The 27,207-nt window shown below is 39.0% G+C and overlaps 1 protein-coding gene across 3 annotated transcripts in view; it reads left to right on the forward strand.

Moving 5' to 3' along the window:
• Nucleotides 1–27,207, forward strand: part of LAMA4 (laminin subunit alpha 4) — a 141,991-nt gene that overhangs the window by 83,873 nt on the left and 30,911 nt on the right. For all 3 annotated transcript variants that reach the window (XM_043890041.1, XM_043890043.1, XM_043890042.1), the window contains 12 exons: nucleotides 981–1,097; nucleotides 4,565–4,713; nucleotides 8,471–8,612; nucleotides 9,294–9,390; nucleotides 15,660–15,776; nucleotides 17,306–17,485; nucleotides 19,502–19,641; nucleotides 21,809–21,985; nucleotides 22,677–22,822; nucleotides 23,276–23,438; nucleotides 24,330–24,463; nucleotides 24,947–25,118. In XM_043890041.1, the coding sequence (XP_043745976.1) occupies nucleotides 981–1,097; nucleotides 4,565–4,713; nucleotides 8,471–8,612; nucleotides 9,294–9,390; nucleotides 15,660–15,776; nucleotides 17,306–17,485; nucleotides 19,502–19,641; nucleotides 21,809–21,985; nucleotides 22,677–22,822; nucleotides 23,276–23,438; nucleotides 24,330–24,463; nucleotides 24,947–25,118 (1,734 nt within the window). The remainder of the gene's footprint in view (nucleotides 1–980; nucleotides 1,098–4,564; nucleotides 4,714–8,470; nucleotides 8,613–9,293; nucleotides 9,391–15,659; nucleotides 15,777–17,305; nucleotides 17,486–19,501; nucleotides 19,642–21,808; nucleotides 21,986–22,676; nucleotides 22,823–23,275; nucleotides 23,439–24,329; nucleotides 24,464–24,946; nucleotides 25,119–27,207) is intronic.

Below are 27,207 nucleotides of genomic sequence, written 5' to 3' on the forward strand. Positions count from 1 at the left end.
TCAACTATACTTCAATTTAAAAATTTTTGAGGGAAAAAAAGGAAGAAAGAGCTCCCCTGGTAGCTCAGTGGTAAAGAATCTGCCATGCAAGAGACATGGGTTCTATCCCTGGTCCGGGAAGATCCCACATGCTGCAGAGCAGCTAAGCCTGTGTGCTACAACTACTGAGCCTGTGCTCTAGAGCCCAAGAGCTGCAACTACTGAGCCCATGTGCCACAACTACTGAAGCCTGTGCACTCCACAAGAGAAGACCCCTCAATAAGAAGCCGGTGCACCACACCTAGAGAGTTGACCCCACTTGCTGCAACTAGAGAAAAGCCCATGCGGCAACGAAGACCCAGCACAGCCAAAAATAAATAAATAAAAATTTTTAATTTTTTTTTCAAAGAAGGACAAAATATATCCACACTTGGGCAATTTACCTCTTCAAAACACCTGAGCATCTAACATAAAAAGTAGGAAGAAGCGAGATCGGAATTTTATGCTTTGATATTAGGGTCACTTTAAATTTCTGAAAGGACTTTAAGATTCTTTTGTATATACTTTATTCCTGTCCAGATGCGCTATTTGTGCCTGGCCCAAAGTTAGCACATGATAAATGCTTTCTGGAATTAGGTCACTTTTCAGTGACTGCAAATATGGAGCCTGTGTTCAGTCCCATAGCCTTGGCCCCACTTCACATTTATGGAGAAAGAAGCAGGGGCCCGCTTTGGAGTGTCAGTTCTCTTTGATGTGGTGGCACTGTAAGTAATAATCATAACTAAGTTCTTTGAAGCTCCTGAGGAGCTTTTTCCATTTTATAAATGAGAAAGCTGAGCCTGGGCTGGGTGGAATTCCCCAGCATGGCACAGCAATTCAGTGGTGGGTCTGAGATAGGATCTGTCTGAGTGCAGTGACAGCAGGCTGACAGCACTCTCCCTAATGCCTTCCTTATCTAAAGTGACCTTCTCTTTCTCTCTCCCTTGCTTTTCCTCCTGCAGAAACAGCATGAGAGAGTAAGGGAACAGACGGAAGGGGTGAACGCGTCTCTGAGGACGTCTTCCGACTCACTGATGATGCCACGGCTGACCCTTTCAGAACTTGATAGCATAATAAAGGTAAGGACACATGTGACTTGTTCAGGTTAGTATTCATAATAGGTTAGAACATTAGCTCAGTGTCACAGAGGAGTAATCGACTCCATTCTATCAAGTTAAGTGGCATTGTTAAACTAAGATCAGGTGACTGCATTTTTCAGTTTCTCTCATTGTTCAGTTGCCACTAGCCACATATGGCTACTTAAATTTTAAATTACTTAAAACGAAATAAAATTTAGGACTTCCCTGGTGGTCCAGTGATTAAGAATCCACCTGCTAATGCAGAGGACAGAGGTTCAATCCCTAATCTGGGAAGATTCCACGTGCCGCAGAGCAGTTTAGCCCAAGCGCCACAGTTGCTCTGAGCCTTCATGCTGCAGCTACTGCTGCAAGCCTGCTCACCCTAGAGCCTGTGCCCTCAACTGAAGAAGCCACCACATGAGAGGTGCTCGCCTTGCAACTGGAGATTTACTCCCTCTTGTAGGGGAAGCCAAAAGTAAAAAAAACTTCCTCAGTCAGTTAGCCATATATCACATGCTCAGTCGCACTACATGTGGTTGGTGGCTGCCATTTTGGGCAGCACAGCCAGTCAGAAAGTTCTGTTGAAAGTGCAAATGTAGATGCATCCTACTCACTCTTTACACATAAGTTGTATGTTCAATAAAGCTGGGATTCAAAATCAATGAAAGTCACATTTTTTAAAGTAGAAATTTTCCGATAAATGCAGTGAACCAAACTATCACTGAAGTACTCTTGGCTCATTTTTATTACCTTTAAAAGGATATTATCTTAAAGTCATCTCATCACCATCCTATTCTTTGACAGTTTTAGCTTCCTTTCTATCCCTACTCCCATCTGGTTCCTCAGTGACATCAAAACCCAGATGAATGAGTCTACCAGCTCTCAGACCTCCAGTTCCTTCAACTTCTCCTGTCCAACAGGCTTTTCCTCCCCATCCACCTCTGTAATCCCTCGTATGACCAGACCCAGATCTTGTCATCAATAAGAGTGCCTCTCCCAAATCCCAGTATCAAGCACCTCCCTCCCTAAGCTTGGAGAAGGAAATGGCAGCGCATTCTACTATTCTTGCCTGGAAAATTCCACGGACAGGGGAGTCTGGCAGGCTGCAGTTCATGGGGTTGCAAAGAGTCGGATGCAACTGAGCACCCTAAGCACCATCTCTTATTGCCCTTACTGTAGAGTGTGCACTCCAGAAACTCTCTAGCCACTCCAAAACCTCCTCCATCTCATTCGCCCTACTCCTTTCATAGTCTTCCTTCCTTCAGTTCAGACGCTCAACTGTGTCCGATTCTTTGTGACCCTGTGGACTGCAGCACGAGGAGTTAAAATTATCAGTATAATCATTCTTTGCAAACACCCTTTACTTCCATACGTACTTCTTTCTCTATTATACTTACCTGAGAATTCTAATCCCATAACCCAGTAAAACCAAGTACCCTCAGCATCGTGGCCACACCAGAGAAGCCAGTATGACTGGTGGGAAACCCACCTCCTGTCTGTCAGTCTGGCTGGTGAACTTGCTTCATGCTTCACTGAAAATTGGGAACAATGAGAAGATAACTCCCTTCATTTTCACTCCCCAAATCTACCAGTCTGCTTGCCTGTATGTCTTGCTTCTCCCTTCCTTTCTGTTCTAATTAGTGAAATGTCCCTTCCCCTGTCAGAGTTCAGGCCCCCCACCTGTGTTCTGAATCCCACACTTCCTCTGCTCAACAGTAGGGTTGCTGGGTTTCAGTCCATCAACTTGTGCCCTCTCTCTTCTGTTTGGCCCAGTTCTTACTCTACTGAATCATTCCTGCCAATATAGAAACATACTCTAGTATCTGATATCTTTAAAAAAAATTAAAAAACTCTCACATCCCCTCTGATCTCTGCGCCATTACTCTGCTTCACAACAAAACATCTCAAGAGTTATATATAGTTGCCATTTCCACCTTCCAGCCCCCCACTGTCTACTGTACTCAACCCATTTGGAGAAATTACTGGTTGTCAGTGTTGGAATCTCTGAGGAGAGCTATCAGTAAATGCTACGTACCTTCAGGACCTAAGTTCTTAAAAAGTTGAAAAATAGTAAATATGAAAATCAAGAATATCACCTTTATTTCAGCTAAATTGAGGTGTGGCTTTTTAAAAGATCTTTTAGCCAAATGGGATGGCTGATACTCAGTTCCAGAATTAGCAGGTCTGCCCACTGAAACTGCCAACACTGCAGGGTTTATGGGGATGCCCAGGGCAGCTTGCACTGTATGGAGGAGCACAGAAGAACTCAGCTTTCTGCTGGCAGCTTGCTCCCCAGAGGCAGCTGTCTGGAGTTGAGCAGAGTCTATATAGTTATACCCCTAAATTTACCAGTTAAATAAACCACTTCTCCTCTCAGAGCAGAGTAAGGAAAAGGTGCAAAGGTCACTAACTGAGCTCCCTTCATAGAGATGGAATATCATGTCATGAGCTCGAAAAAAGTGCTCCCCACTAACAGTTGGCTTATGTCTTCTAGATAAAAAGAAAAGTGACCTGCTGAGAATCAAGTAGAGGTGAGGGGAGGAATTCGTATTGGCTTTGGAACAGTGACAGTGTTTAGAATCACTATGTTGAATGACCAGGAGAGCAAATTTCTTTTCAGTGTTGAGGGCCCAGCCAATCCTGGAAGTAATAGGTTTGTAGCAGCATCCTATGTGTGACCTTTAGCCAAGATCATAGGTCCACAGTTGAACTGAAAATTAAGAGAGGTCACATCGCAAGGTGAGTGTCAGTGAGAGTAGTCAGCACAGGAAATGCAGGTGAGAGGTCAAATAAGATGAGAACTGAGTGAGAACCATGAGACTTACTAGCTCAGAAATTATTAAGTAAATTTTTGTGTTGGTGGAACAGTGAGGTAAAAACCAGACTGGAATAAGTCAAGTGTTAATTTTAAAATGATGAAATAGAGATAGCATGTATAGACACTTTATTTGCAGAGGGATTCTATTTTGCTATGAAAGGATTAAAATTAGGGAGAAGTGAGAACAGTGGAGCGTTTCTATTTAGTTTTCTTTTTAGACGAGAGATGGCAGAGCATGTCTGAATCAGTAGAGGAGTTGAAGATGCAAATAGGTAAATATCTGTGTATATGGTCTTTTAGACTTCCCTGGTGGCTCAGCCATAAAGAATCCACCTGCAGTGCAGGCAGTGCAGGTTTGATCCTTGGGTTGGGAAGATCCCCTGGAGGAGGGCATGGCAACCCACTCCAGTATTCTTGCCTGGAGAATCCCATGGACAGAGGAGCCCTGTGGACTACAGTCCATAGGATCACAAAGAGTTGGACACAATTAAATCGACTAAACACGCATGCATAGCCTTTTAGACTCTTCTGGATCTGGCCTGAAGCTTACTGAACTTCACAGTAAGGAAGAATAGAGATTATCTTTGGTGCTCCCTACAAAAATATTTTAAGTCCCTCTAAATTCAATTTTTCTCAATATTTTCTTTAGAATGCATCAGGGATTTATGCCGAAATAGATGGAGCCAAAAACGAGCTTCAAAGAAAACTATCCAACCTGAGCAACCTCAGTCATGATTTAGTTCAGGAAGCTGTTGACCATGCACGGAACCTTCAGCAAGAGGCTGATGAGTTGAGCAGGTAATACCTTGGTTTAAGAATGCAGACATCTCCAGGCTGAGTAACTTATTTTTGTTCACTTTCACATGACAGGGTTGCTGGGATACAGTGTTAGTAGTTTGTTTTTAGGGTTGGGTTTGCATGTTTGCTTGTTTGTTGGTTGGCCCGTTTGAGAACCAGTTGTTTACTGAAATTGTAGGCGGGGTAGCTCTGTTCCACAATTAATAGGATAACCTAACACATTTTATTTAGGGCTATAACTGCTGCACAAAATTTTATCAGGTAATCAGATCCTTCTGCAAGGTCTAATTCTGCCGTCATTTCAGAGACAGCATGAGCTTTTCACATCCAGGTGTCTTAAGTAAAGCTGGTAGGAAGTCGACAATATAAGGGACTTGTGTCAAATCCTCTAGCTGCTCCACAGTGCCCAGCAGGAACTATTTTATTTCAACACCTGTTAAGAGAACATTGGTTGATGGTTTTCCTCACAGTACCTAGAAAAGAGTCATAAGCACTCATTTAACGTTAATTGAAATGTACTAAAAGATTGGACTTTTAACTCATGATCCTAAAAAAAAAAAGGTAAATAACGAGATCATTGAATAGAAAGATTGCAAATCTGCAATTAGAAACAAGAATTGGTAAAGGTCATGAATTAAATAAGAACCAATATTCACTTCTGTTCAAAACTAAATCACCTTTTTTTTCTGATTGCCAAAATTTTCAAATATCCTTCCAAGTCTCCCAAGAAGAGAGGGCAGGGTTGGAGTGGGGATGGATAGATCATGGGTAAAATCTTGGTGTGTGAGATGGTGTTGTATACAGCTGAGTGTCATGTTCCCAGGAAATGGGCTTTTTATCAAGCCAGTCAAATGGAATTTGGAGAAAATGCTAGCTTTGGTAATAACTGTATTATTAGGTTATTGTTTTTGAGATTAATTTTATGGCTGTCTTCATCGTTCTTTTGTCATTTAGTAACTACAGCTGTCTGGGAGTTCCCTGGTGCCTCAAATGGTAAAGAATCTGCCAGCAATGCAGGAGACCTGGATTCCATCCCTGGGTTGGGAAGAACCCCTGAAGAATGGACTGGCAACCCAGTCCAGTATTCTTGCCTGGGAAATCCCATGGACAGAGAAGCCTGGCAGGCTACAGTTCATGGGGTTACAAAGAATCAGACACCACTGAGCAACTAACAGCTCATTGAATGGGATACCAACACAAACCTTCTCTGAATGTCACCCTGCAGCAAACTAGAGTTCTAGCTAGAACTTCTAAGGAAGTAACCCCAAGCTGTACATGAAACATAATCAGAAATATCAATCACCTTAACTCTCCTTTTTATGTTTAGCATATTTCTACATATATTCAGGAAAACATCCAAATTTATAGATGTCTTATCTTCAAAATGTGAATAGTCTTTGACATCTATCTGGTATACCCAGTAGGTTTGCATATTGTCTCAAATAGAAATACATATAATTCATCAAGAAGCTTCCATTTCAAAAGCACATTTTTATTTTGTATATCAATTTAGTACCCGTTTTGTGCCTAATAATGAAAACAAAGAAATAAAGGCTTTTTGTTTCAAGTTCTTAGGTATATCTGCTCACCAACTCTAGCCAGCAGAATTTTTATGGGTTTAAATTATTGGTAACATTTTATACCTTTTATCCATTTCTTTTAAAACCTTCTCAGATTTTACTCTTTTCCATTTCTGAACAGGGAGTTATAGGGAGATATAAGTAGCAAGCGTTTGGATCAGAATTACCTCTGCAGAGCAGGGCTGCATTATAATTTTCATGGGCTGTAAAAAAAAATTAATTATATGTCATAACTACCTTGATATAAAGGCTAATGTAAGAATTACTGTTATCCTCATTTTTCTTCTGATTTAAAAAAAAAAAATTTAACATGAAAGCATCTTTGTGGTCCCTTAGTGTGCCTAATAGATATCAGCCCTATTGTAGAGGAGCCAGAATGATGGTGAACTTGGACAAAAGAGAAGGGAGTTGCCAAGGAAATACAGAGGAAGTCTCTCTCAGCCTAAGCCGATGCGCAGAGACTGAAACTGGATGAAGGAGGCTGAGAAACGATTAGCTGAGTTCAGTAGGTCCAGGTGGTATGAAGAGAGGAGCCAGGTAGGATCTGTAGTGACATCACAGTGACTCTTGTGAGAAGTTACTGATGAATAAAGTGACACTAATCATCAGTATCCGGAGTTGGGGGGTAAAGGGTGGAACTGGTGGGTTTAAGACTGAATAAAATTAAGACAGAGGGTTTAGGATGGGCTGCAGAAGTGAGGGTGGAGTTCTTAGTATAGAGGAAGAAGAAGAGTTTGTCAGTAACATGAATTACTATGTGGATACCCATACAGCTTGAAATTTTCATTTAGGAAATATTTTAAGTGTAATAATAAGCCCTGAAATTTGCTAGATGACAGACATGGTACCAAGCACTAAACATGTTTTATCCCTGTTGGACCTCACTTCAATCCTTTGAGGCACATATTGTTATCAACCTCTGCATGGGGGTGTCTAGAGCATGATGTGCTGTGCTGTGCCTAGTTGCTCCGTCCTGTCTGACTCTTTGTGACCCCATGGACTGTAGCCCTCCAGGCTCCTCTGCCCATGAGGATTCTCCAGGCAAGAATTCTGCAGTGGGTTGCCGTGTCCTCCTCCAGGAGATCTTCCCAACCCAGGAATCGAGCCCAGGTCTCCCTCTTTGCAGGTAGATTCTTTACCATCTGAGTCACCAGGGAAGCCCAGGAATACTGGGGTGGGTAGCCTATCCCTTCTGCAAGGGAACTTCCTGACCCAGGAATTGAACCAGGGTCTCCTGCATTGTAGGCAGATTGTTTACCAGCTGAGCTACCAGGGAATCCCCCCAGTGCATGATGGGTATCAGTAAATATTAGAGGAACCTTACAGGAGTCAGAGGAGACAAAGGCAGAGAAAGTGGTGTAAGGATCAGGCTGATTGTGAGGTAGGGCTGTGCACTTAAGGGGAGCAACTAGGCCTCAGGAATGAGACAGACGTTAACCATGTTTGCCCTGGGCAAGTTGTGCACCTTTCCTCAGAGCCTCAGCAACTTTTATGGGAAAGGAATAACAATGTCAACTTCACAGGTGTGGTAAGATGTAGTGATAAAGTATATGGAATGGGGCTGACCCAGTATCTGCATGGGATGCTCAATATATATTATAACCCTTCTTCAAGAAATATGTGATCTGTTATATAAAAGAAAGAAATAAGATTGAATAAATAGAGTAAAACCAGCTAATATTTATTAATAACACCATGCTGAGGTTATGCACCCTCTCTGAGAGCCTTACTTTCTTTGACAGGAAGGGAATAACAGTGCTGATTCGGGTAAGCAATAGGTGGGATGAATGTGGGTTCATTCCTCTGCCTGACGCCACCACATAAACAAGCTCTTGCTTGAAGAGGTGCAGATGCTGTTTTAAAATCAGCATTTCCTTTTCTTGAGGCTGCTGCCAGGCAGGCAATTGCCGAGAAGCCAAAACAAGGTGAAGTCTTGAAAGAACTAAAAGCAGAGGAATGGGAAGACCATGCGCCCCTAGAAAAGGCCACGCGGTGGGAGGGGGGCAGTGGAGGGGTGAGGAGGCGGCGCATGTGTGAACACTGCCCAGCCAGGTAACTTTAAAAAAACAAAAAGGAAGTGCCTATAGTCCTGGAAGTATTCTAATCAGACTCTAAAAATGGCCCTATTTCCCAAGGAGGTGAAAAGGGGCAATAATGCCAGGTTTGTTCATTAACAGGAATTTGCACAGTTCAGATATGAATGGATTGGTACAGAAGGCTTTGGATGCTTCAAATGTCTATGAAAATATTGCCAATTATGTTAGTGAAGCCAATGAAACAGCAGAACAGGCTTTGAACATCACTGATCGAATTTATGATGTGAGTATTCCCTTATTTTAACATTCATTTTTATATCAATATGTTGCCTTTTCCTGGCTTATGACTTTGTTTCCTAATGTCATCTCTTGAGCTTCCAATGTAATACAAATGGCAGAAAGAGCAGCAGAAAGACCATTTTATTTATGTTATGAATGCTTCAGTAGTACAGGTTCTTCAAGTGTGTCATATTCCAGTCAGTGAATGCCTATTCCTTTAACATAAGCTTTTTTTAAACCAAAGTCCCTGAGTAAAAAATACTGAAGACTAGTTCCTGCTGACATAGAAGATTGTTGTTCAGTTACTCAGTCGTGTCCGACTCTTTGTGACACCACGGACTGCAGCACGCCACTAGAGAAGATACTTTATGCATATATTCAGATTTCCTCAACTCAAAAACATTGTTTATTCAACAGCTTCTTCGTGACAAGCACTTTGGTGGGGCCTTGGCCAGGCACTGTTCTGAGTTCACTGAATTTTCTTCAAAAACCATTTATCTTGTAAATATCAAGGATATTATTTTCTCAGTTTACATTTGACCTTAATTTCGAACTATGAAAATGAAGCCGTATGAATTTTGTTTGGTGTTTAGCAGATAAAGTGTAAAGCATTTAAATCCTAGAATGATGAAAATTTGATTTATTTTGCTGTCATTCTTACTTTCTCTCTCCGATTCCTTTGTAGGCTGTGAGTGGGATTGATACGCAGATCATTTACCATAAAGATGAGAGCGAGAACCTCCTCAATCAAGCCAGAGAGCTGCAAGCAAGGGCAGATTCTAGTAAATATCTTCATTTTCCTGTCTGCCTTCTGATTTGTAGCTGCTTCCCTCCTTTCACACGGTGTTTCTGCATGTAAACAGAGGTTTCAAAATTCTAGAAACAAAAGAAGAAATTCTGTTTCATTTGAATATTGCCTTGATAGTTCCTGCTCATAGTCAAGGTATAAAAAAGGCAGCTACTAGATATTTTAAAATGTGGTTTTAAAAAATTTCCATGTAGTAAAATTACATGGAAACATATAGCTATCCAACATATAGTGGATATTCTTGCTAATCAAAAAGGCTAATTAGTAGAAATTTGCTATAAATACCAAGTTTCAGGGAGTTATTACCATAAAATACACTTCACCCTAAAATTATATCATATACATAATGTAACCTTTCTTGAAGAATTCAGAGGCCCTTTAAAACTTTACCATGAAGGGTGTCCTCTCTGTTGGTCTAGTGGCTAAGACTATGCCCCCAGCGCTGGGGGAAGGGAGGCGGGTTTGATCCTTGGTCTGGGAACTAGATCCCACACGCCACAACTAAAAGATCCTGAATGCTGCAACAAAGACCTGGTGCTGCCAAATAAAGAAATAAAAATAAATATTCAGATCTTACCGTGAAGAGATGGGTCCGCGCTGTCAGGAGGACAGGGTGCCGCAGAGCCCTCTGGTATTTTGCACTTTTTTGTAGTTTGTATTCTACCCAGTTGCTGCATTTAGGACAACCCTAATGACCACATGGAAAGAAGCACTTCCAAAGGCTGAGGCCTGCAGCTGCTAAATCAAGCACGTCTAAGATTGGGAGAGGGAAGAAAAAACAAAAGTGAAATGATTTTAGTTAGCTTTGAATCTTGTAGTTACTATTAAAAACAATCAAACTGAAAATTTTTACGAAAACTTACTCATCTCTGGGGTAATGAGCTCATTCCTAAGGATATTCAAGCCTTGACTAATGAGGAAATCCATTATCCAGCTAACCTGTGCCACCTAAAAACAAAGACCAAGTTTGAAACTGAAGATTTCATGTGATTTTATCAGAGTAATTAATCCCAAGTCTAAATGTTCATTTTCTCTTTTTTTTCCAGAGAAAATAAATGCATCTGTTTTTATATGCAGACTGTTTAACTGTTTAATTACATAAAAGAACTATTATCTTTTCTGGGTAAACAAAGGCATTAAAAATTCTGTTTCTTCATTCTAATTAATTTACTATACAAGTCTAGTCTTACACATGCTCTTTAGAAAAGAATTAGAATATTAGCAGTTATTAGAATTAGAATATCAATAGTAAAATATTTTTGGGTAAATGTTGTCATATCTGTGTATTGCTTTTGTTTGTGAAGACCAGAATATGTGGGTCTTTGTGATGCAGTGACAAAGTATTTCATTCTTCTTGATAATTTGCAACGTATTTTCTCAGTCTTGTCATTATTGAGTTGTTGAACCTCGTGAAAGCAGTTTTTCTAATAATGCTGTCTCTTCAAAGTTACATATTTTATGTGCAGATTAGTCTCTCTGGTTTGGTCTCTGAATATTTTGCAGATCTGGTCACCTATTTCATGATCTTGTTTGGTTAAATCCCTTCATATGTTTATTTGCAAAAGAGACACCTATGGGGACTTAGGACTGTGTGGCTCAGAACTTGCTTCCCTTTAGAAAATATGAGTGTTTGTAATATAGATTCACATTTTCAAATAGAATCATATTCATCTCTTGAGTTATACTGTAATTTCAGATTACTGTTAATTCATTTCCAAATGAGTTTCACTGATCAATAATCTTTATTTACCAGGTTTCCTTTTCTTCATTATCTATGTCAAATAGTTAGCAATCTGTAATAAACTCAGGAAGCTACTATTTTTTAAAATCTTCTACTGAATTCATTTGTAAAGTGGAAAATGTTTATGTAAGACAGTAAGTTCCAAATAGGACAGACTTTCTATGAAGCATTTCTTCTTTTAAACATCCAGCCCCAAATAGATTTTTTCTTCTATTTTTATCAGACTCCAAATATACTTAAATATATTCAGCCTCAGTATATCAGCCAGTGTTTTTTGCAGTAAGAAGACCCAAAAGAAAGAGTGAATAGACTGCTTGTATCACAGTACTAAAAACTTGAAACTAAAAGGAGAAAATGTGCAAAACAACTGCAAAAGATGTTTAAGACCCTCCTTGAATTCTGGGGAATTATTGACACTAACCAGAGGAAACGAGAAAGAAGCGCTTGTACTTTAGTTATGTTGTACTTGGTACAAGTACATTGACAGAATCAACTAAGCATCACCTATGTATACCCGTTGTACACATGTATGGGAAAAAAGATAACTGTACAATAAAACCCAGCACATCAGTACTGTATAATTCAAAAGAGACAATATACCGTGGGAGAGTATTTATCTGTAAGCCCATTAGAGAGAAGGAAAAGAAGAATGGGAAGTGAAGAAATTACTTATCTGTCAAGAAACATACATTTCTTGATGCTTTGGAAGTAAACAATGCACAAAACAATTCTTGGGAAGTTGATCCTTCGGTTTAGGTGACGCGATTTTACATCGTGACTTGTTTCGATTTGTGCCAAAATAGCTGCAATTAGGGTCTATGCTACAAGCACATTTTCAAGAATAATTTTTTAAGGAAAAGACTTATAATCAAAACAGGTACTAGAATGAATGGAAAATCTGATGTATGTAATCTGGAGAACTGTATGTATGTGCATATGTATAATAAATCTAATCAGTAATTAAGCCCTCCCATAAGAAAATCTCAAGGCTCAGATAGCTCCACTAGTGAATTCTCCAAAACACTTGAAAAAATAACTGTTAGTATATAAATTCTTCCAGAAAATAGAAAAATTGGAAATACTCTGTTTTTCCATGAAGTCAACAAAACTTAGACATCAAATCCTAAGGACATTATAAACAAGGAAAAATATAAGACAAATTCTCTCAGGAACAAAGATGTGAAAATCCTATAATAAAATTAGCCAATCAAATCTAGCCTACATAAAATTGGTAATAAATGATCAAGTTAGATTTATTCCAGAATTTCAATATTTTAACACTTAAAACATAAGTAGCAAGCAATTCACCACATTTACCGAACATGGGAGAACACTCATATGCTTATCTCACTACGTGCAGGAAGATCATTTAACAAAATTCAGTATCCACTCATGTTTTAAAAAGAACTCATATAAAAAAAAAATAAATAAATAAAAAGAACTCATAGCAGACTAGGAATAGAAGGAAACCTCCATAATCTAACAAAGAATAATAAAATAATATTCAGCAAACATATATTCATACTGAAATATTGAAAGCTTCCCCATTAGGATTAGAAATAAGACAAGGATGCCCCATATTATCAATTCATTGTGTAAGTACCTAGGTTAATTCTGTGTAAAACAATTATAAATTAACTTTGAAAATAACACTGTTTGCTGTAACATAAAATACCTAGGAATAAATCTGATGAAAGATGCTAAGATCTTTACACATCAAACTATAGTACACTACTGAAGAAATTAAAAGATGATATAAATAGAGATCAAAATGAGAATTTAGATCTAAGGAAGAATACATAAAAACTGCATTATATTTATATATATATTTTTATATTTATATAAATTTTATAAATTTATAAATATAAATTATATATAAATATATATTTATATATGTAAATTATATTTATATACATTTAATATATATAAATACATATACATTATATATATACATAAATATATATTTAATATATATAAATACATATACATTTTTATATAATAAAAACCTCCATTAAGTGAAAGTTTTTATTATATTAAAAACTCTATAAGCTGCATTATTTATTTATGCTTTTGTTCAGTTACTCAGTCATGTCTGACTCTTTGCAGCCCCATGGACTGCAGCAGGCCATGTTTCCCTGTCGTTCATCATCTTCCAAAGTTTGCTCAAACTCATGTCCATTGAGTCCATAAGGCCATACAACCATTTCATCCTCTGTCATCGCCTTCTCCTGCCTTCAACCTTTCCCAGCATCAGGGTCTTTTCCAATGAGTTGGCTCGTCGAAACAGGTAGCCAGAGTATTGGCGCTTCAGCTTCAGCATCTGTCCTTCTGTTGAATATTCAGGGTTGATTTCCTTTAGCATTTACTGGTTTGAGCTCCTTACAATCCAAGGGACTCTCAAGAGTCTTCTCCAATATCACAGTTTGAAAGCATCAATTCTTCAGTACTCAGCCTTCTTTATGGTCCAACTCTCACATCCATAATGACTACTGGAACAATCATAGCAAAGTAATGTCTTTCTTTTTTAATATGCTGTCTAGGTTTGTCATAGCTTTTCTTCCAAGGAGCAAACATCTTTTAATTTCATGGCTGCAGTCACCATCCACAGTGATTTTGAAGCCCAAGAAAACAGTCTGTCACTGTTTCCATTGTTTCCCCATCTATTTGCCATGAAGCGATGGGACCAGATGCCATGATCTTAGTTTTCTGAATGTTGAGTTTTAAGCCAGCTTTTTCACTCTCCTCTTTTGCCTTCATCAAGTGGCTCTCTAGTTCTTCTTCACTTTCTGCCATAAGGGTGGTGTCATCTGCATATCTGAGGTTACTGATATTTCTCCTGGCAATCTTGATTCCAGCTTGTGCTTCATCCAGTCCAGCATTTCTCATGATGTACTCTGCATATAAGTTAAATAAGCAGGGTAACAATATACAGCCTTGACATACTCCTTTTCCAATTTTGAACCAGTCCATTGTTTCTTGTCTGGTTCTAACTTCTGCTTCTTGGCCTGCATACAAGTTAGGTGGCAGGTAAAGTGGTCTGGTATTCCCATCTTTTGAAGAATTTTCCACAGTTTGTTGTGATCCACACAGTCAAAGGCTTTAGCGTAGTCAATGAAGCAGAAGTAGATGTTTTTCTGAACTCTCTTGCTTTTTCTATGATCCGGTGGATGTTGGCAGTTTGATCTCTGGTTCTTCTGTCTTTTCTAAATCCGGCTTGTATGTCTAGAAGTTCTTGGTTCCCGTACTGTTGAAGCCTAGCTTGAAGGATTTTGAGCATTACCTTGCTAAAATATGAAAGGAGTGCAATTGTTTATTTATGAGTGTAATGTATTATTTATATATATATTAACATTGTATATATAAATATAGATTTTTATATAATAACTTACATTAAGTGGAAGATTTGAATTTGTAAAAATAAGAGTTCTGCCAGAATATATCTGTAGATTCAATATAATTGCAATTAAAGTACCAGGACTATATATACACATACGGGATGTTTCTAGAATTTCTCTGGAAATGGGCGTGAATAGGGTAGGCAAGAATAGCCAGCACAGTCTTATAGAATAAAAAAAAAAGTTGGAAGATTTAAACTACTCAAGACTTTTAACTGTACAGAAATTAAGACAGTGATACAAAAGATATAAAAATTATAATATTCTATCATTTCTTTTGAATAAACCTTAAAGATAGACACAGCTAAGGAACAGAGGTAGGACTACCTTCAGGTAAGCATGAAGGTCCCAGGAAGCCTTAAGGGGCTAATAATGCTCTTTTTGTTGCCCTGGGTACTGGTTATATTTGGCTTTCAGTTTGGGAAAATTCATCAAGCCATGCACTTGTAATTGTGTACCATTTTCTAGATGCGTGTTGTGTATCAATTAAAATTTTATTAAAACACATAGGAAAAAAAGAACTATTCTTATCTAACAAGCCCGCTCTTAATCAGTTGTGCTGCTAGGTGTTATTAGTCACAGCAGTACTATATTTTTCAATCAAAAAATTAGCCATTATCTCTGTACCCTTTATGAGTTACTTTATGACATCCTGTATCACTCCCAAGCAGTGTTACAGGTTTTCTGCAGTCCTTTACATCTTAACTGAAGTGCCACTTTCCAGAATTGGCATTCTATGTTTATATCATATTCAGGATATTGCAGATGACTGCATTGTACAAGGGGCTTCTCTGATAGCTCAGTTGATAAAGAATCCCCCTGCAATGCAGGAGACCCAAGTTTGATTCCTGGGCCAGGAAGATCCGCTGGAGAAGGGATAGGCAACCCACTCCAGTACCCTAGCCTGGAGAATTCTATGGACTGTCTAGTGCATGGAGTCGCAAAGAGTCGGACATGACTGAACAACTTCCACTTCACTTCATTTCCATGGTACAAACCAGAATTTTTTTCTCATTGAAACAGAGATTTGACCACACACACACACACCCCGCCCCGCCCCTCGGCTTCTTTGCCCTACTTGTACTTCTTTTGGTTTCTTCTCCACAGGCAGTGATGAGGCAGTGGTGGACACCAGCAGGCGCGTGGGTGGAGCCCTAGCAAGGAAGAGTGCTCTCAAAAACAGATTAAATGATGCCATTAAAAGACTACAAGCCGCAGAGAGAGGTGAGGATCTCAAACAAAACTTACGTTCATCCATTTGTTCACTAATATTAAGGTAAACCTCTGAGGAAAGAGTGATTCCCGGCTTATTAATCTTTTTATAAATAATATTGCTTTCTGATGACAAAAGAAACTTCGTTTGTCTCACACACACACAAAGTCCTGGAAGATAATAAAAGCTGTAGCTACATCACCTAGGGATGACAATTAAATTTAAGAGCATTTTCCTCCAGTCGTGTGTGTGTGTGTGTGTGTGTGTGAATGAGATCAGGATGTTTATACTGCTGGGTAACCTACTTTCTTGTGAACATCCTTTTTCATTAACAAATAAGCCCTAATTTGGTTATTCGGTTTCTCTGGCCCCAGCAGTACAGCTGCTGTCTGTTACATGGCTTGTCTTTCTTATAGTGCAAGCAGAGAGACCACCTAGCCAGAGAGGGATACAAGAGCACTCATGTTGCCTAATCTGAAACTCCGGGGGTATCTCAGAAGGATGTGACGGGAAGCAGATGGGCCTTTCCCGGCATAGTGAAAGTTAGCACATTACTGCTGGGTGTGGTGTTCCACTGCAAGGAGCAGATCCAGCAGCAGTACCACAGGACACCGCAGCCCTGGCCAGATGGGTCTCCTCGGCAGCATCAGAGCTACTACATGCTAAGCGCTGGGCTGCATTTTACAAACATCATCTCATGTGGGAAAGCATTGCTTTTAGGCTGATGTGAACCCCAAGGCTTGTCAAGTTTGGGGAGCTTGCTCTGAAAGGTACAGCAACACAAAGAATGATGACCCAGGATTCAAAGCCACAACCATCAAGAGTTCAGAGCCTGAGAGGTTGAGTTAAATGTTTCTCTGGTTAAAAAAAAAATGAAGCTAAACCTCACCTAAGAGATTTTTAATTGTTTTTATTGCGGAAGTAATGCATGCCCATTGTAGCAAAATTAGAAAATATAGATAACAAAAGAGAAAAAACAAGAGAAATCTGTTATAATCTCATTATCTAGGAAACAAACATTTTGTTGTAAACATTTTAAATATATGACTTAAAAATTGCACTGTAGATCTCTTTTGAAACTTACTTTTCTTATTCAAAAATACCTTTCCTTACCAGTTTATGTCTGTACTAGAGCATCATTTTTATGGCAGAAAGTGTCCTACAGAGATGAAAGTGATATTTACAGTGAATTTCAGGCAAACACTTTATGAGTTAGTATCTCATGCACATTTTGTATAGTTTTCTCACCAGGTCTCTAACCTGAAGTAATATTAAAAACTACCTCTAATTTGGAAATGTTTTAAATGAACTACATTATTTTATTGAGACTTTAGAGTCTTTCAGTCTCACTTGTCAATACTGTTTACAGTATTCTTATGCACCTAACTTACACCATGATTAACATATGTGTAAAGTTCTCAGTCTGACTGAAAAGCCTGAATTTGAGGTCTGTTTCATCCCAGTGATTAAATGAATATTCATGATCCCATCAAAGGCCCTACTTCTTTGCAAAATAAATGTTCTTGTGCTCTGTGTGAAGGTGATGCTCAGCAGCGCCTGGGTCAGTCCCAGCTGATCACCGCGGAAGCTAACAAGACCACAATGGAAGTCCAGGAGGCAACTGCCCCGATGGCTACCAATCTAACCAACTGGTCACAGAATCTTCAAAGTTTTGACTCTTCTGCTTACAACACTGCCGTGGACTCTGCCAGAGATGCAGGTATCACCTAGCAACTTCACAACTTGCATCCAGTTGAGGAACTGGTCATTAAACCCTGCATGTCTTTTGTTAAGAAGCAGTTTTTTTTCGTTTGAGTTTTAGATTAGAATGTTGTAGAAGTTAGCTTGTGTGCTTAATCACTCAGTCTTGTCTGACTCTTTGTGACCCCATGGACTATAGTCCACCAGGCTCCTCTGTCCAGGCAAGAATACTGGAGTGGGTTGCCATACAAAACAAGTAAATAAAAAAGCATATTGTAATATGAGAGTTCATGAAGACTCTAAAGTGGCTCCATTTCTCTGAGAGAACTGAGGGGAGAGAAACCTTGTTTTGTACACATTTTCATAACCAACATTTAAAGTAATACTTTAAATATACTCTACTGCCTTTAATGTTAAATACTATGTTAAATGTTAAAAGACTATATAACAATAGTCATTTTATAGTATGGCTCTTGTGGTTAGTGATCCAAATAACATATATATACCTCTGTATTAATAAACACACCAAACTGATAGTAGCTTATTATTTACCTAATATCTTTCCTTTTGTTGGAGAAGCAGTTTTTTTCCTAAGTACAGAAAAGAGATGTTTCCTAGGTTCTCACTGAAATATTCTCCTGAAGTATGAAAGTGAAAGTAGCTCAGTTGTGTCCGACTCTTTATGACCCCATGAACCGTACAGTCCATGGAATTGTCCAGGCCAGAATACTGGAGTGGGTATCCGTTTCCTTCTCCAGGGGATCTTCCCAACCCAGGGATCGAACCCAGGTCTCCCGCATTACAGGTAGATTCTTTACCAGCTGAGCCTCTGCTGCTGCTGCGTCGCTTTCAGTCGTGTCCGACTCTGTGCGACCCCATAGACGGCAGCCCACCAGGCTCCCCCGTCCCTGGGATTCTCCAGGCAAGAACACTGGAGTGGGTTGCCATTTCCTCCTCCACTGCATGAAGTGAAAAGTGAAAGTGAAGTCGCTCAGTCGTGTCCGACTCTTCGCGACCCCATGGACTGCAGCCCACCAGGCTCCTCCGTCCATGGGACTTCCCAGGCGAGAGTCCTGGAGTGGGCGCCGTTGCCTTCTCCGGCTGAGCCCCTCGGGAAGCCCTGTTCTCCTGAATCTGAGTTTAACTTGGCTCCAGGAATAGGGTTGCTTTTGCTCAGCTGTTCATGCTCAGTGACCATGCCCTGCCCTTAGCCAGGAGTTTGCCCAAAGGTATTTGTTTTCTACTCCAGTGGTTCTCAAACACGAGTGTGCATCAGAACCACCTGGACCCCATCCCCATATTGCTGGTCTGGGGACCACACAATGAGAACCACAGCTTCAGTCCATGAAACTTTTAAGAAAGCTGTGCTGTTCTCTGTTTTGGGTTTTTTCATCAAGTTGTATCCTCGTGATTTGTGCTCTTTTCTCTCTGTAAATTATATATCCCCTCCTCCCCTTCCCCCCCTGACATACAAAAAGAAAGTAACTTTAAAAATCAGTATGGTCTGCTCATACTGTCACCTTTGTCTAGGATCATAGATCATGACTCCCCAACCCCCAGCCTTTGCACATCTGCCACTTTTCTGGGCGCGCTCCCTTATTTCTTCCGTCCAGCTCTGCTTCTGCTGGGACCACTGCAGTGGCATTGTGATGTATGAACAGGCATCTTATGAAAAAACCTTCCCACCCACCCCGCCTTGCCCAGCATTTCTTTTGACCTGTTATATCAGAAATGTGAGCAGAACTTGTGCTCTTTAGTGAAACATCTGTGTATTTGTCATGGGTCCTGCCCTTTAGAAATGTACATTGTATGTCAGCTTGCTCTGCATACAATTTATAGATCAATATGTACTGTAAACATCGCAGGATAGGAACTGATTATGCTTTGGACTAAACTATCAATTTTTTAGAATTAAATATAGCTTCTTATAGTTCTACCAGAAGTAACGATGCATTTGTTGTCTCTTCACCTGATTGCTGAAGTAGACTTAACTACTGAAGTATCTACTCAAATGATTCATTTTTATTAACCACAGTTGGAAACCTGACAGAGGTTGTCCCTCAGCTCCTGGATCAGCTTCGTACAGTAGAACAGAAGCGGCCTGCAAGCAATGTTTCCGCCAGCATCCAAAGGATCCGAGAGCTCATTGCTCAGACCAGAAGTGTTGCCAGCAAGGTAACCGGTGAAAAGAGTCATTATCAGTCACTCTGTGATAAGGACAGCAGGAGGCTGAGCTTAGATCCTTGGGCAGCTTCCAGAGCTGGAAACTTTCTACTGTATTATCCAGCTTGATAGTTCTCAGCTCCATCTGTTCATTATACTCAGCAAGGAGATTTGAAAACCAAACTAATTCCTGGTCCCAACCATAAAGCAATAATCAGACTCTCTAAATGAGGGCTCAAAACCTGTGCTTTTTTTTGAAGCTCCTCAATGATTCTAATGTGTAGCCAAGATTCAGAGGTATACATTTAGCCTAGTCAACATAGCTCATAGAGCAAAAGGAATCAAAGAAGGCCAACCCCAATTAAAGACTCAATTTTATTATTACTATTCATTATCCTAACAGCTATCTTTGAGTAATTACTAAATGGAATATTCTTGCTCATTTGCCTCTTCAAAGAATTCTCTGGCACAGCATAGATGATACGAAACTTTTACTGACCTCTCCTCAGGCTTAACACATAGCAGCTAAACTGAACAATTTCAACAAAGTCCCCATTCTGACATGCCATACAGAAGCAACACAACATTGTAACTTGTGCTAGCATTGATAGGAAATATCCTAACACAACAATTAACATTGTCACTGTGACTCAACAGGGCTTGTTCTTGGCCCCTTTTCTAATTTGTTTTTTATTCATTTATAGACCAGCATGATTTTTTTAACAACCAAATTATATGGTTTTATTTTCTCAATTGCGAGTCAACCTGAACAGACTATTGGCCCTAATTACTGACAGAATTAAGAATTGGAAATCAACTGTTTTGTAATGAAGGAAATTATTATTGCTAAATATACCCAACTTTTAAATGATATATGGTAATTAGCCCTACGCCACAAATCACCTTTTAGATACCTTGGAGAACATTTCAAAAAAATATTTATTGTCAGTAAATGGCATCTCCAAGGCTAGGTTTCTGTGAATACCTTCTCGTACTTTTATTTCTATGGAGTGGAATTTAGGAGCCTTAATCACCTAAAACCATTTTCTGAAGAAAGTCCTGGCAATGCCCTTGGGAATCCACACAGCTCCCCAAAGGGAGATGCTTTCTAATACAGATAGATATCTTTTTCAAACTCTCAATTTTTACAGACTTTAACCCCATATACTACTTGATTATTTACTAAGATGTATTGTATTCTTCTCAACTGGCAACATAGGACAGCTGCACTTTAGGCACTTGGAAATATAATCTTGAACTCACTGGCTATCAATATTAACTAAATGTTAGTCAATTGATGTAATATATCTAATTCATAAATATTTGCATAATGGCGTGAATATACACAGTCCATCCACTTCTGAATATTCTGAAAATCACCTTGAATCAGACCAGGTCAGTATGTTATATTGGGTCTCTTAGAAATGCATTTCTGAATTGTGCTTCATTGTGATGCCTTTCTAAGGATCATTACAAGGAATATCTTAATGAAGTCATCATTACAGTTATTATGATAGAGCCAGACACTGGAAAACACTTTATAGTTACCTTGTTTCATCCTCTTAACAAATCTTTTGTCCTCGTTTAACAATGAGGAAACTGCAGGTTAAGTGATTTACTCATGGTTCCATAGCTAATAAGTGGTAGAGCCAGGTTTCAAGACCCCATATAAGACTTCGAAGCTGGGTCTAGACCCCTCCCAACTGCCTAAACATGGCCTAGGATACTGCTCACAGCCTCACCAGTGCTTCTCTTTTGAAGACCCTAGGGAGAAGGTCCTAGCTGTATTAGAACCCAAGATTAGTTATTATTCTCCTGACCAATTAGTTGTTAAATTTATGGGCCTTGTGAATTGTGTAACAAAGTATCCTTTCAAGCTGTTTAGTTCACTTTAACCAAATACCTAGCTCATTGTGAATTCATATTTACCCTCATTCTTAGACCTACTTTGTTGCCTTTTTGTTTTACTTTCTTTCACCCAGCTTTAAATTTAAGCTGTATTATGTTCTTTAAATCCTTGCTCCAACAAGATGAGGACATAAGTAAACAAAGGCTTGGAGGTCATGAGTAAAGCTCAGAGACCTCATCAGAAATGAGGGAAGCCCATTGAGAACCATGGGAAAGCACTATGCCCATTTCTGTACTTCTGCATTTTAATGAAATAATTTTCTAACTTCAGATCCAAGTTTCCATGATGTTTGATGGCCAGTCGGCAGTCGAAGTGCACCCCAGAGCCAGCATGGATGACTTAAAGACCTTTACATCTCTGAGCCTGTACATGAAGCCTCCTCCTGTGAAGCAACCAGAACTGGCTGGGACTGCAGATCAGTTCATCCTGTACCTCGGAAGCAAAAACGTAAGAGCAAGTGGTTTTAAAAGATGGAATTACATTAAAAGGAAACATAAGTGTTTTTCTCTTGCCTCAAAACAAAACTACCTGTGCAAACAAACAAAATTGCCATTCTAGCACCTCAGAAGGTGTAGATCAGAAGGCCAAGACTAAAGTAGCAATTCCTTCTTTGTGTGGGACAGGTAATTCTTCCTCTGTGGGGGATATTTCTGTGGTTTCCTCATATCACCCTCACACTGCAAACTCAGGAGTCTGAATGCTGCATCTCAAAGACATCCAGAGTACAGAGACTTAACTATATTTAATGCTGAACGCTGCTTGAAGATATAAAGCAGTCGGTATTGGCAGGCAGCATTATATTCCCAGATTAATGAAACAAGGTTAGCAACTTCCGGGCAGCCATCAAATGTCCACAAGCCTGAAGTTGCTTGGCTTCCTGTCCAGGGTATACTTGGACAGGCACAGAGGGGTGGGCAGGGGGTGGGTAGTGGGCAGGGGCCTCACACTGATGCAGCCATAGGGAGGCCGGAAAGGAGGAGGCACTACCCAGTCTAACAGGCACTTTGGTAATGATTCAAGCCAGAGTGCCTTACATACAGCCAAACATTTAGTTTGCTAATTGTCCTTTAAAGAAATGAGAACAAAAGTTGATATTCATTCATATGAATTTTATTTACGAGACTTCTTAACATTTCAGGCCAAAAAAGAGTACATGGGTCTTGCAATCAAAAATGACAACCTCGTGTATGTTTATAATTTGGGAACTAAGGATGTAGAGATTCCCCTGGACTCCAAGCCTGTCAGTACCTGGCCTGCTTACTTCAGCATTGTCAAGATTGAAAGGTAAAGTGAATCCATGACTCAGGGCTGATCTGCACATTTCATAAGAAATCTATTTTTTTAAAAAAAAGAAATCTATTGAATGCACTCACGCACACACAGATACATACACACAGTCTTTCTGGGGATGTTGCTCCTCTTTCTTCCATTATTTACGTATTTCTTCACAAGTGCCTTGGTAGGAAACAAAAAGTTGGAAAAAATAGTCATCACTTCTAAATAGAAATCTGATTATTAGTTTTTTTTTTCAATCTGGCCAATCCACAAATCCAGTTCCAAGGTGGAATGTGGTTTTTCCCCTTCCCATGATTGTTGACATTCTATAAATGCTTATGAAAATGACAAAATCAAGTCACCAAGTCTGTGATGAAGGGGTTTTCACATTTTGACATTTAAAAAAAAAGTTTTATACAAATTATCTGGCTACTAAGGAGTGAAAATTCTTTATCTGAACAGGGTAGGAAAACACGGAAAGGTGTTTTTAACAGTCCCAAGTCTAAGTAGCACCGCAGAGGAAAAGTTTATTAAAAAGGGGGAATTCGCTGGAGATGACTCCTTGTTGGATCTGGATCCCGAAGACACTGTGTTTTATGTTGGGGGCGTGCCATCAAACTTCAAGGTGAGCTATCCAGCCATATTTCAACTTAATTGCAAATCTACAATGATTGTTTTTAGAAGTCCATAACACCTACAGTGACTCTGGGTTGATTGGAAACCTTGATACCTTAAAAATAGAGTTTAGGTCAGTGGGTGGTAGAATTCTGAATCAGGGTCTGTAAATATGCTGTGTAAATCTGATCTCTGCTACACATATTTTCACAGTGTCAAATACTTTCATGCCATAGCTAAAGCTTGAATATCAAATGTGTTTCATCCTGATACATGCATTTATAATTAATATTACCCCACCTACTGCAATAATGCCTGTACCTTGTAGGTTTATAGCTAGTCTTCAGGTTCACAGATGACAGTTTCAAAAACTTAGTTATTTCAGCTGATACACAAGCAGGAAATGAAATACCTGGGATGAGAGAGGGGGTAGGATCTAGGGAGACAGATGAGACCTGATGAAGGGCAGATTCAGGAAGGGCCCAAGAAGATAAGGAGTTGATCTACGATTTCAGGTGCATGATTTCAGTAACTAGGTACTCACTAGTTAGAGGCACATTATTGAATTTTTCTGAGAGTTACTTTATCTCATTTTATGTGAGGACAGGAATACCTACCTCATGGAGTTAGTGTGAGGATTAACTTTGGTCATGAATCCACTGTCAGGTGAGTGACTGGCACATAGTGTATGCTCAGTAAACCCACACCCTCTCTGCTAAGATGTGAACAACTGAACAATCATTCTTAATCTGAATGGTTTGGCATAGAATAGACACAAACTCGGGTCTAGAATGATATTTCTGTCAATGGGACGGTCCCCTTGACCTTTGTCTCCCAGCCTGATCTGTGTGGACTGGATGAAATGTAGTCATGGGAGAACTGACTTCACTTTGTTTCACAGCTCCCTGCTAGCTTAAACCTGCCTGGCTTTGTTGGCTGCCTGGAATTGGCCACTTTGAATAATGATGTGATCAGCTTGTACAACTTTAAGCACATCTATAATATGGACCCCTCCAAATCAGTGCCCTGTGCCAGGTAAGAGCATGCTAAGAGCACTAAAAATTTGATGGCTGTGCAAGAGCTGCAGATAGGACAAGTGTGGGTCAGTATTCAGGTTTTCAGTCTTTTCTTGGGGAAAACAAATTTTGAAACTGCTTAATAGTCATGCATGTAAACAACTTTTCAATTCTTCTCTATCATAATGAGCATGCACAATTATTAAAAAGTTAAGCTCCTAAATTGCAGCTTTGGTTTTGGATAACAGAGACTAGGGTCTCACTGGAACCTTCTGTTATCTTAGCACACAGGGTACTAAGAAAGTTTTTTAGTTTTTTTTTAAATGCTTCACAGACAGTTTTTTTTTTTAATGCTTCTTTATGTCTCACATGCAGACATCAGGACTTCATTTAAATGCTGTAAGACCAGTGGAAAATGTCATGAGAATGGGTTGAAAAGAACCTCACTTGAAAGCATAACAGATACTGTCATGTTTATGTGATCCCTGCATTTTTATTTCAGAGACAAACTGGCCTTTACGCAGAGTCGGGCTGCCAGCTATTTCTTCGATGGCTCTAGTTATGCCATAGTGAGGGATATCACAAGGAGAGGGAAGTTTGGTCAGGTGACTCGCTTTGACATCGAAGTTAGAACACCAGCTGACAATGGCCTCGTGCTCCTCATGGTCAACGGAGTGAGTAAAAAGTCCTACATCTTCTCCCTTATTGCCTTTACTTTCCACCATGCATGTTTCTAGGCACCTTCCCAAGTTGAGTGTGTCATGCCATAAAACTGAAGGTTTAGTTTATACAGCAAAATTGGTTTTCTTTTCCTGCAGGGACGTGACGTCAGCAGTAAGTAAAAGCAGCCATGAAATGGCATTTCCCTGCACTATATTTTTAGATGTATATTAAATATAATACATTCAATAAACTAAGAAAACTTTGATGAAAATCAGCACCAAGATCTAAATCAGCATCAGTTCAGTCGCTCAGTCATGTCCAACTCTTTGCATATGTCTACAGAAATTTAGCACTTACTTTTTAAATCATATGCCCTAATCAGTTAAAAAAGAGTTTGCATGCTTAGCATATGTGTGTGTGTATACATATATATGCATTTCTTTATTAATGATATACAGGTACTATATATGAATATAATATTCAAAACTAGGAGAAATATAATTTATATAAATATAAAATGTTGAAATAAATGCAAGTTTAAAATGGTGGTAGTGGTTTAGTCGCTAAGTCGTGTCCAACTCTGGCGACCCCATGGATTGTAGCCCTCCAGGCTCCTCTGTTCATGAGATTCTCCAGGCAAGAATACAAAGAAGTTTAAAAAATTATTTTTATTTTGCTAGTGACACAAAAATTATTAATGGTAGTGTTAGTGAGAACAATGTAATTAAATATGTTTTAAGTATTTTTTAAAGTCACATTAAATTCTTTGTGATACTAAAGTCTTATCATGAGTCCAGTTTATTTCAGTACTAAGTGTTATTGGCTATCATAACTAGACAAGATACCTCATATAAATAAAAATGTAGGAAGTATATCATTGGCTATGCTTAGTAAATCATGATATCATTATTATTTCATTCATTAATTGGCAGAAGTTGTCTTTGAAAATGGCTGGCACACTTTCATCTTCCCTGATGTCAGTTCTTGGAAGCTAATCAGATAGTATATCGTTTTGTAAACTTTAACAAAAGAATTCAAGACCATTAAAAATCTTCATTTGAAAAACTTTTAAACTTTAAAAAAAAAAAATTTCCAAAAAAGTTTTAGTAGTGTAGATATGAGAGTTTTTATGGTAGTATATAAAAACGTGAAAACTTACATTGTTTTCATCAGCAAATTTACATAACAGTAGAAAATTTTTCAGATTTTTTTTTTTAAAAAAACATCTCTCCCTAGTACAACTTTCTTCCCCACCAAAATAGTTTCTCCTTCATTGTTATAATGCCCCTACCTTGAAACAACAGATCAAGTATATTTTTTCAGTAGTTAGTGGGTTTCATACTACTAAAAGACATTTGTCATCACAAATAAAGGTCAATAAGTTTAGAATAATTCATTTTATAAAGCAAATGTGTAATGCTCTTGAAATTTGACCACATTTTTAGTAATTTGTAGGAAGTAATCTGAAAATATCTGTGTGTCTCAGAATATTTTCACATCACAATATTTCAATAGAAAATCATTATAAATATTCTATTATTAAGTGGCCTTATTCATAAACCCATGTAACCAGGCACCCATAAACTGCAATAACTGCAATAGGCTAAACACAAAGAAATCAGTGCAGAGCGGGTCAAGGGTCGTGGCCCACCTTGAAGTGTGGAACTTCATTCTCAAAGTGCGAATCTGAATCCTGTGAAAACCCACTCAAAGGACAAAATGAAGGCCCAGAGTATGTATTAAATATTAAATATGTATTAAATATTGAAAGTTGGCTTCTCTATTTTAGAGTTTCAAAATGAGTATAAATAGAAGTTAAAATGTTTTCTTTCTATCCCCCAGTGGATTGTGTACCACATTCTTAGGAGTATATAAACTCTGTCCAAGAGATCACTTTCAGTGAAATATGGACTTTACCATCACCAACTCAATGGACATAAATCCGAACAAACTCCAGGAGATAGTTAAGGCTGGGGAGCCTGGCGTGCTACATGCAGTCCATGGGGTTGCAAAAAGTCGGACACGACTTAGCGACTGAACAACAACCATAATACTTTATTCTTCATATCCACTGAATTCTTGTGTCTGTGAACTATCTTC

This window comes from Cervus elaphus, chromosome 28 (genome assembly GCF_910594005.1).
Source record: "Cervus elaphus chromosome 28, mCerEla1.1, whole genome shotgun sequence".
Lineage (NCBI taxonomy): Eukaryota > Metazoa > Chordata > Mammalia > Artiodactyla > Cervidae > Cervus > Cervus elaphus.